This window comes from Saccoglossus kowalevskii, chromosome 1 (assembly GCF_978046115.1).
Source record: "Saccoglossus kowalevskii chromosome 1, keSacKowa6.1, whole genome shotgun sequence".
Lineage (NCBI taxonomy): Eukaryota > Metazoa > Hemichordata > Enteropneusta > Harrimaniidae > Saccoglossus > Saccoglossus kowalevskii.
In genome coordinates, this window is record NC_140641.1 from 39,619,014 (window position 1) to 39,631,064 (window position 12,051).

Sequence of the window (12,051 nt, forward strand, 5' to 3'; positions counted from 1 at the left end):
TAGCAAATATTAAACGTTTGGTTCATGAATTAAAAAACATTGTGTCGAACAGGTGCGAACATTCTGCTCCAATAGAATATCCCTCTCATTAAAATGTGCTTGAGGACACTCACGGAGAACTCCAGAAATTGAGCTATGATAAATTATTTTAGCTGTAAGCCATAGAATGAGCTCCCACAATCCTTTGCGTTGGATGGTTTGTATTAACAGTGTAATAAACTACATGCTTATATGTATTTATTACACTAAGTGCCAAAATTAAAACGAAGACACGTAAACTTTACGCTTTAATATATATCATTACCGCTTACATTACATTCAACGCCGACCTTTCATCTGAACATTACAAAGCATATACCGTGCTCAATGGTCACACCTTGATTTAACTTAAATACTAAAAATGACATTGCTTTTATTGTCAACATGTTAAGAAATAAAAAAGGGTCATTTCCAGCGGTCAACTAACGAATTTATATGCAAGTCCTTGTAGATGCGCAAATCTGATTGGTTATAATGATCATGAAATAGTGTATTAATGGGTAATTTGCGTTGTAAATCTTATACTTTTGTATTGGAAATTACACTTCACACATTAGAAAGTACACTTCGTATATTGGGATATATGTATATGGCAAAATTGTACTTTGTACGTGTAAATTATAAAGTGAATATACATATATTGCACCATTACTAAAAATAAGATTACTATATATATAAACAATGTCACTATATATATATATATATGAACAAAGTTACTATAAATAGACAATGTTCCTATAAACAGACAACTTTAGTATTGCGTGTGGTTCATTGAAGAGCGTGCCTGCAAATGCGATGCGTTCTTTGTTATCAAAGCTTCTGTTATTACTACCCTCTATATAGAGATTGGAATTATGCTTAATAATCATGACTTAATGAATTACTGTGACCATGGAAGTAAAACCATGATGTGAGTGTAGCGTTTACAATGATCTATTGCATATTTCTCCAATGCCTTCCTTTGTTGGTGATTACGGGTATTGTGACAATTTGGGTCGTATAAAACATCCTTTGATTTTTAACCTTGTATTTCTATTCCCTTTCTTTGCTGTCAGCATGTAAGCTACTCGTGTAATATCCTCGATGTGAACTAACAATGTTTATAACACATTGGGTGTGTTCGACTGGCGTTAGATATATTCAATTTGGTATGTACTAGTAGCCTATGATCCTATGTGAAGGGGGGTATTGGCATAGGCATGGTATACATGATGTACCTTTTCCGAAACTCCCTAAAGTCAGTTTGTTCACTAAACCCCCTAAGCATAGGTCAGTTTTCATATGCTCCTTTCGCTTCATAAATAGCGTTTTTGCTTTATTGTTCAGATCAAAATTTCCCAAAAACAAAAATGTTTTTGAGTTCGGGCGGCTGACCCCCGTCAATGGTTTGGGCCCCGAGTATAAGAGTTTACAGTTATTCAAGGCTATAGCAGCGAGGATCATTGAAAAGTGTTTTCCTCTCAGAAATTAATTAAAAAATCTGTTTGTCTCCGCTTAGGCGTTAATGACTATCCAGTCAATGATGAGATTTGGTAGATTCTCGAATTAAGTCATTTTTTCACACAGATCAGATGATGAATAATTGGTGTCAATAAGGAGCAAGGATGGGTAGAAGAGTCCGGTGTTATTTAATATTTATATTCAGCGAGTTCTTTAAAATGTAGTACGGAACTACACGGGTAATATTTAAAAAAAATACTAACCCCATATTCCTGTTTCTAGAGAACAGTTTAATTACGTTTACGACAAGGACTTCTTATTTGATTTGTTGAGCAACATTTTTCTTAGTCCTCACTCAGGTTGGACCTCTTCATCTAATATTGACATCGCTTGGCATTCTGACCACATCTCGACACGGTCAAAGTCTAACGAAATGGCTACAACCTGTAAATGTTTTCTTTCTCATGCATGTACTTGCCTGTTCACTATTTTATTGTAAATTTTCAACGGATATTACTTTCGTTTTTATACGCGGATTTCAAATCGACGTTCAAAGACCCATTCGAAATGTCTTTCCAATAAACATCTTGTAAATAAGAAGAGAATACATGCCGATGTCGCAAACATGACTTAAAGGGCGGTTTGGACTCATAGAGCGTGTAAAATATGATGTTTGTTTTCATAAAATTCGAACACGCGACGACCACCGCCTTTTAAATTAAGGTCTTGTATTAACCATGAATTGAGCTCGATGAAAAAGCTCATATATGTTGTTCAAAATAAAGATAAATTCATCTCTGTCACTATACTCAGGCTAAGTCTAAAATTGTTAATATGCTTTTTTTCGCGTTGTTTAATAAAAAAATAAGTGCAGTCCATGTTTCCTGTATGCTGGGCAATAGGAGATAACATGTCATAGTAGTGTACACAGTTGTACTTGTAAAGATATCATTGTTATTATTTGGCTTGAAGGGCAACAAGGCAGATGTAAATAAAGGGTATCACCGGAAGTGACGTTGGAGAATTTCTAATAATGAAATCAATCGCTCTTTTAATTCGGAACTACTCTTAATGAGTATGTTATCCATTATATATGACATGAAATACGGCACAAGAACAATGTTACGGAGAATGTATTGATAGTTTGATATATACTGTTATTAATAAAGGTTGTCTATGGAAATATAGGCTTAATAACTGCGAACTTGAGGAGTCAAATTAGGTCACGTGACAGGCTTATAACCCAGGCAGCCGTGGCTGATCCGTGCAGTTACATCTACAAACAGATAGGTTTGTCTGCTCGCTGATATTTTTGCAAGAATGCCCATGTAATATCGCCCTATTTCTATTGACTGTCCTGCCCGCGACGACACTTACAGAACTGTGGCTTTACTGACTACATCGTGTTGCCAAGCAGTCAATAACTGTCACGTCAGTCGTGGGTTGATCGTCGCTGCGAGCAAGCAAAGACACTCTCGCCTGGGCCTCATAGTTTACGACCCATCGTGCATTAGATTATCATTTGAAATTGCCATCTCACTAAATCACTGCTAATAAGGCCTGTCATTCTGAACTCGAGGACCTCGCCATCAGCCGACAGCTAAGGAAAACGTCGACTCCGTGCGCGCGTAATCGGAAGTCAGCGGGGGAAGTGTTCAAGTTAGATCTGTCAACAAAACAAAAAAAACCTTCATTCTGAGAAAATATCCGTGACGATACGCTATAGCATTGTTACACAGATCATCAACATTCTCGCCCTCTAAGAGAAGAAAATAAGTACGCGAATGGCATCGACGACGGAAAAGCAAAGCGACAATGGACCGAAAATGGAAGGGAGTCAAGACCAGCTGAAGAAGGCAGGGACCAGGTATGTAATTCATTAAGGCACAAATGTGTTTGTATGTTGTTGGGTATGTGAGCCCTTTGCGTCATATTTTGCGTACGAGCACAGGGTTCTCACTAAATATCAAAAATTATAATAATATAGGTACAATAATAATATCATGCATTTAAACATACTCCCATGTAATGTAATATTGCTCGAAATATTAAAAATATAATCCCATTACTGATACGTAAATATTCCTTATAAATGGAAAAAAAAATTACATGGGGTTTTTAGTTCCATGGATATTGTATAGCAGCATTATACAGTTTAAATAAATAGCAATATATTTATTTTAAAAATATTTTGGGTTAATTCTAGTCTATTAGACTAAAATACATGTAAAGTGTATGTATCCTGGTGTGATTAGTTGGGCAATATCAAATGGCGTGATTTATTTGGTATAAAGAGGATGCAGAAAATTAATATGGTATTTGTGTGGTGTATGTGTCCACTGCCAAGCTGTGTATATATGTCATAGTTCAGGGTTAGATTCATAGTTTTGTGATACATGTTTGTAGAGTTTGAGTCTTGATCGTTTTACGATCTTCTGTCATTCTATGTCTTCACGATTTATTCCAGGTCCCCTTTGCAGTGTATCAAATGTCACATGTTTTTTTATTCTGGTATGACCAAATTATGCTTGATTGTGAGTTTGTACATAAAGACCTTAGAAAACAAGCTCTATGGTTAAATTAAAGTATTTGAAAACAGACTACTCAAATAAATGACAGGTTTCAGCCGTTATATTTAACGTTTAAGGATGTGGTGATAAGATATGTATGTCATAGTATAAATTTTGATATCGCAGGGGTAGTAAAACTGTTTTTGACTGTAACAACAACTACTACAGTGACACAAATTAGATGATTAACACTATTTGTTTATTGCAAATTGATGTTTTTGAATGTAGCCATAGGATAGGTTAACTCATTTATGCTATAAATTGTACAAATCAGAGCAGTTCACAATGATCAATACAAGTATGCGAGTCTGAGGAAAGAAAATTTATACAATGTGTTATGACAGCTGATAACGACAGTCTCATGACTCCAATTGTGCCTTGAAATATTAGGAATTCAGTATCTGTATAAAATTGAAAGAAGAGCAACATCCCTAGGGTGATCATCTGGTGAATTTATCAGTGTTGCTATAACAACTGATAAGGCTTGTTTTACTTCAGTTTCGTGCCTTTTCTCTCTTCTTGTTGGTCATACAATTGTTTTTCTTCTTCTCCAACCTGGAATTGAGAATTATATTTCAGGTTATTCATAGAGTACATGATCAGCACAAAATATGAAGAGTTAAATTTTTTTGTGACATAAAAATCAACCTTTTCAGTACTCTGAAAATGATTCCCTTTGTACATTATTTAATATTTAATAAATAGAGACTGATCTCTGTTCACTATGCGATATAGTCTGCCAGTTCTGCCAGAGATGACATGGCTAAGAATCATACCCAATTTGCATAAAGTGTGGAAGTATTCAGAAACAGATGTTTGCCATGTTTTGTTTCATGTTCTCTAAGAATCTGGCAAAAAAACAAAAAACAAAAAAAAAAAACATTATCAGTAGGTATGCAAATCATCTGTGGCAGAAAGATGGGATATTTCTGAAACACACTGTTGTGTGTAAAATGTGATAAAATTATACTGATAATAACAGTGCAGTATTAATAAACTAAAATAATTTTCCCTCCAAAAAATTTAAATAATTTTAAGTTTAGTTTCTGTTATAATATTTGTTATTTAACATACATTGTAAATATTGTTTTCACTAACTGTTGGTTGGAATTTATTTTGTGCTCGGCACTGTGACTGTGTTCGCATTCAAACTGGGCTACCGATAATAATAATTGAACAATTTTTAAGGGTGGTAGTTTTGCTGGAAAAATTGCCAGAAAATTGTGTGGTTTAAGGATTCTATTTTGCTGGTATCGGTAGTTATTACTAAAGTAGGGTTTATAGCGTAAGCATCCATGTGAATCCTTCCACTGAGTGCTTTCTGCATTTTTGAGTATCAGTAAATATCATAATTGAGATCGGAAAACAATAAATAGCAAACATTTCCCATATACATTATAATGTAATGTAATTTTTACTACCTATTTCTTCTTGAGATTTTTAGTAAAATTAAAAAAAAAATCCCATTTTAATGCATTTACTGATAACAAAAAGAGAATAGTTAGATGACAAGTCTATAAATTCGCTCACAGAAATATAGTAATTTTTCTTCTTCTTTAGAAACATGTAATACAACTAGCAGTCCATCTACCTGTACATTAGGGAAATTAGCTGACAGTTAATGAACTATGACAGAAGAAAACACAATTGTACATGTACATTTTTCGTTGTTCTTCTCTCACCTTCTTCCCCTCTCAATATATGTTGAATGTCAAAGGTACAAACCTTGATAATGAAATCAGGCGTGCACCCATAATAAGTATTTGGTCATTAAGTACAGGGATTGAAATAGAAATTTTACCAATGGTTTTGATAATTATCCTTACTGTGACATACACCGATTATTCTTGATAAAATTTGTTTAGAATGTGTTAATTCACCAGCGTCACCACCAGTGTGTTTTTGTTTGACCAATTGCTATATGGTCCTCTAACACACACCATGTACAGGAAAGTACATGCACTATCATGACATTATTGACTTCTGGGTTGTCGACTAATGGACCGGACATATATTTTTTTACTTTTCTGCAGAATTTTTAGTATCATAAAATCCATTCATATTTGCATTAACATTGGCTTAAATTAAGAAAAATATTGTAAAATGCATGCACAGGCTAAAAAACAACTTGCAAATTGAGTGTATTACCCAGAATATCACACAGGCTTGTATAAGCTATCTTTATGGCAAGGAAGTGACATGATCACTCAGGTACCAGAGAATATCATTACATTGTCCCACATTTTCTTTGAGCTGCAGTTAATTTAAATTAAATTTTATTATCTTTTATTAGCAGTTTTGTTCAAACTGTTAAAATATTTCTTTAAAAATGTAGTGTATAGTGATGAGGAAGATTGTATTGACTGGTTACCATAGCTACTAGATGAGATGAGCTGACAATGGCCTTGTCAGATGCATGTTCATAAATTGGAAAAAAGGAGTTCTCCTTCACCATTTTGATGTGCATGCACTTGACAAAGATGAGGTTTTTTAGCAGATCTATTTTCAGACAGGTTGTGTATTTCAGCCAATGAGTAGCATTAGAATGTATCGTATTTATTATCCACCATTTGGAATGATTAGTCTGAAGGAGCATATGGCATCTGTGAAGCATAAAGTATGCTGTAGTTGTGATGATACAAATTATATTTATTTCAATCGCCTATTCAGTCATACTTATTTTTCCTGTATATTTCTGTCTGAATATCAGCAAACATAAATAAACATGATCTTTTTCCATTTTTTTTGCTAAAAAAAGGATTTTCTTTTTATTGTTTAGAAATTCAACAGCCTGGCAGGACTAGGTTCTAATTATTGACAAAAAATAAAAGTAATTACACCTTTCTTTGTTTGGTTTTGATGTTAATTTCTCTACATTTATGTTTGAAATTTGACCTTCATTTAACACACCTTTAATTTAACAATTCACTAATTGCCTACTCTATGTGTTCAACCATTCTAACAAAATAATTTTGGCTGGTCAAGTAATCTTATACCAATATTAGATGATATTTTTAATATGTTGTGGAGAATTACTTGTATTTTTTTATAAATTAATATTGGATTTGTACCAGTTTCAGATATAACTCTTCCAATCAACATTTTCTTTCCTTTTGCTAAAGGAATAATTTGGGTCATGGTTATTGATCACGTTATTTAAAAACCATGTTTTTATAGTTAGTCAGTGTCACATTGTGTGTTATTGATTATTTTTAACCCCAGCATACCAGAAAAATTAGTTATGTTCACATCCGAAGTGGTCAAAAATGGTAGCTTAAAAAAACATGCATGAACGTTTAATATAGGTTAAGAGGAAGTACATGTACGAGCTAAATCTACCCCATTTTTTAGACCCGGTCTAGATCCTTAGCACAATTTTAATGACATTATGTCCATTATATTCATAACTATTCATTTTGGTATGCCATTTCCGACATGACAGTCAACACGAACAAGTTTGGGTGTTACTTAGACTGTGCTAACTGTTTTTCCATCCTGTGAGTGAACCCATTGGGATATAGCCCAATATGCATACATGTGATTAGCTTAAATTTTAGCCTATACTTGGTGTAGCCTCAACACGACTATTAATTGTTCAGCATTGGTCATGGTTTGATAGGTTAAATTTTAGCCTATACTTGGTGTAGCCTCAACACGAGTATTAATTGTTCAGCATTGGTCTTGGTTTGATAGGTTAAATTTTAGCCTATACTTGGTGTAGCCTCAACACGACTTTAATTGTTCAGCATTGGTCTTGGTTTGATAGGTTAAATTTTAGCCTATACTTGGTGTAGCCTCAACACGAGTATTAATTGTTCAGCATTGGTCTTGGTTTGATAGGTTAAATTTTAGCCTATACTTGGTGTAGCCTCAACACGACTTTAATTGTTCAGCATTGGTCTTGGTTTGATAGGTTAAATTTTAGCCTATACTTGGTGTAGCCTCAACACGACTATTAATTGTTCAGCATTGGTCTTGGTTTGATAGGTTAAATTTTAGCCTATACTTGGTGTAGCCTCAACACGACTATTAATTGTTCAGCATTGGTCATGGTTTGATAGGTTAAATTTTAGCCTATACTTGGTGTAGCCTCAACACGACTATTAATTGTTCAGCATTGGTCTTGGTTTGATAGGTTAAATTTTAGCCTATACTTGGTGTAGCCTCAACACGACTATTAATTGTTCAGCATTGGTCTTGGTTTGATAGGTTAAATTTTAGCCTATACTTGGTGTAGCCTCAACACGACTATTAATTGTTCAGCATTGGTCTTGGTTTGATAGGTTAAATTTTAGCCTATACTTGGTGTAGCCTCAACACGACTTTAATTGTTCAGCATTGGTCTTGGTTTGATAGGTTAAATTTTAGCCTATACTTGGTGTAGCCTCAACACGACTATTAATTGTTCAGCATTGGTCTTGGTTTGATAGGTTAAATTTTAGCCTATACTTGGTGTAGCCTCAACACGACTATTAATTGTTCAGCATTGGTCTTGGTTTGATAGGTTAAATTTTAGCCTATACTTGGTGTAGCCTCAACACGACTTTAATTGTTCAGCATTGGTCTTGGTTTGATAGGTTAAATTTTAGCCTATACTTGGTGTAGCCTCAACACGACTTTAATTGTTCAGCATTGGTCTTGGTTTGATAGGTTAAATTTTAGCCTATACTTGGTGTAGCCTCAACACGAGTATTAATTGTTCAGCATTGGTCTTGGTTTGATAGGTTAAATTTTAGCCTATACTTGGTGTAGCCTCAACACGACTTTAATTGTTCAGCATTGGTCTTGGTTTGATAGGTTAAATTTTAGCCTATACTTGGTGTAGCCTCAACACGACTTTAATTGTTCAGCATTGGTCTTGGTTTGATAGGTTAAATTTTAGCCTATACTTGGTGTAGCCTCAACACGACTATTAATTGTTCAGCATTGGTCATGGTTTGATAGGTTAAATTTTAGCCTATACTTGGTGTAGCCTCAACACGAGTATTAATTGTTCAGCATTGGTCTTGGTTTGATAGGTTAAATTTTGGCCTATACTTGGTGTAGCCTCAACACGACTATTAATTGTTCAGCATTGGTCATTAATGAATAACCGGCCTCCAGAGGCAAGTATACCAAAAATCTGTTAAAATGTGATACAGTGTGTAGTTAGCTATAATGTTCATATACCATTACCGGTATCTAAAATTGTCTCAATCAACAGACACTGATTTGTGCAGTGCATCTGATTGCATTTTGAGGATCAATAAAACAGAACTGGGTTCATGAATCAGCCGCTGGTAATACATTTTTGGTTTTGTTTGTGTAATTCTGTATAAGGTTCCTTTTTTCATCTCTTTTTTCATCCTTTGAACCCAAAATACCTGATTGTCACAATGTTCTTCATTATGTGCTATGTCCATAGTCGAAAATAATATTTTTGTCAATTTCATTTGACAGAAAGATTTAACCTTACTATGTGTTATCCATGTTTGGGGCCTACTTCTAAACGTAGAAAACCATGGTATATCAGATATTTTAGACTGGCTTGCATAAATTAAAACTACCTCTCATCCAATCACATTTGTGATTTACAGGTGTGACACATTGGTGAAATATAATTTAATATAAAATATAATTGCCTGTTGAAAGCCACCACAGATAGCTAAAATGAATAGGAAAAAACATGTTAATACACACTACTAACAGAAAATTTGTGTTATTGGTATTAATGAGCTTATACACTAAATGTTGCCATGGTTACTAAACATGGTGTTGCTAACATATGTGTAGAACATATGTTAGCAACTGCTGGGATTGTGGGTTTTTTATGCTGTCTAGAACATGTAACAACAAAGACAGAAGAAGTTTGAATTTCTTGTCATGTAAACAGCTGTCATGTTTAGCATCATCCTCATTTATTTTAAATCTTCAACGTATTTTAAACAGGAGCATTGAAATAAAATGAATTCATTGACATTGCTGGCCCCTTCTCTTTTACCCAAATCAGTATGTTTGATATTGTGCGTTCTAGCATGTCTGTATTTTGTAAAGGCCAATCTCTTCTCCGTACACTGTGTCTCTGGGCTATAAAGCTAGACAATCGAATTGTACCAAATGAATGGTATGAAACCACATTATGGACTGTGGGGAAGTCTGCTGAGAAGCAATTATTCCGCCCACCCTCGTATCCTACCTGCCGTTATTCATGATGTATGCTTGTTTATTATACAAGAGAGCAGAGAACAGAATTTTTCATTAGGTGTTGTTGAGTTTCCCAAATTAAATGAGTGTACATGACTCCTAAGACACAAGCTATTTTGGTTATCAGATTATTTGTTTCCGCTTTGAAAGACATAAAAAAACCATAATTGTTTTTCTCGTTCTGCATTTAATAATTCCATTTGCATCGTCATTGCATTGTGTTGTTGCTGTATAGTTGTCAGATAATGCAGATGAATCCTGTATGAACTCTTTTACATGTATTTGTATATTAACATGGTAACACTAATTTTTCTTCAATATGGGATGCAAATGTATTGCATGTAATTACAATGTAATATGCAAATTTAGATGATATGCCTGAAAACTGAATGGCCAGGTCTAGGAATGTTTTATCTTTGGTTAGATGGAAATGTACAAGTGAAACACATTACCTAATTATCATATGAACAGTTGATAATTTATTCACATTGCCAATGTCGCTTTTTTGAGAACATGTAGTTCAATGTCATTATCATTTTTGGACTACGGTATTACACAACAAAAAACACTTCCCATACAATTGATCAAAGAATTATCTTGTATTCTGTACTTGACAAAAAAGTGTTAACCAGTTTTTCTAGTATACTTAATTTTGTGTTTACATTAATTGTAGCTTTCATTATAACTTCTACTCTATGCAAGTTTCCTTTCTCCTAACGTGACACGCTCATAAAAGATTTGTTATAATTAACACTTGATTAAAAAATACTTTGTCTCAAATTTATTTCAATCTTTCTGTGCTCTGTAACAGTTATATGAGTTGACTCTCAATATATTTTGATTAATTACTGATTTCTTTCCTGGTAAGCGGTAGTTAGAAACTTTGTTGAATAAAGTGAGAAAACAAGCATAATTAGCCATATATGGTCATCATATAAAATCTGTTCATATTGTATAGATTCTACAAACCTAATACATTGCTGCTATATCGAACAGAAATCTCCATATGAGGACTGGAATCATATAATATAGAAATCATATTACCATATAAGGTCTAGAATCGTATATGGAAATCAGATTGCCATATAAGGTCTAGAACCATATATGGAAATCAGATTGCCATATAAGGTCTGGATTTATATATGGAAATCAGATTGCCATACAAGGTCTGGATTTATATATGGAAATCAGATTGCCATATAAGGTCTGGATTTATATATGGAAATCAGATTGCCATATAAGGTCTAGAACCATATATGGAAATCAGATTGCCATATAAGGTCTGGATTTATATATGGAAATCAGATTGCCTGACTATATCTGCATATATGTATAGTATTTGCCCTATTAGAAGCACATCTCCAATAAAAGTGTAAAATGTAAACAGTTATTATAAATAGGACCTATTTTGACCAGAGACATTCATGTGTCATTTACGTAAGCGTTATACCAATAGAGCTATTAATACAGTATTTAATTTTTGGAATATTTATTTATTTATTAACACACAACATCCCCCGGAGGGGATGAAAAGGGTTACAAATCAGATATTAGTAAAAGAAAAATAACCACATAAAAAGTAAGGGAACAAAAAGGCATTAAAAAAAAAAAGATAAAAATTTGAATACAAGGAATGTATTACTGGCTTAGTTTATGTAGGTGCTGCTGTCTTGTATTAAAACAGTTTTTTAAATATTGCGCTAAAGGAATAAACATTTTCTCGTCACTTAGTAATGATATGAATTTATTTTCATTACTAAATTTGTCAAAATTTGGTATACGTTTATTAGCTACAATGTAAAGTTTTAATCTTATTTCG

General features: G+C 33.6%; 1 protein-coding gene across 3 annotated transcripts in view; it reads left to right on the forward strand.

Annotated features, from left to right (window-relative positions):
- The first annotated feature begins 2,700 nt into the window (after positions 1-2,700).
- The window catches only part of Arrb (beta-arrestin), a 90,211-nt gene continuing 80,860 nt past the window's right edge, over positions 2,701-12,051 (forward strand). For 2 of the 3 annotated variants that reach the window (XM_085501861.1, XM_078011012.2), the window contains exon 1: positions 2,701-3,346. In XM_085501861.1, the coding sequence (XP_085357987.1) occupies positions 3,264-3,346 (83 nt within the window). In that variant the 5' untranslated portion in view covers positions 2,701-3,263. 3 annotated transcript variants of the gene reach the window in all.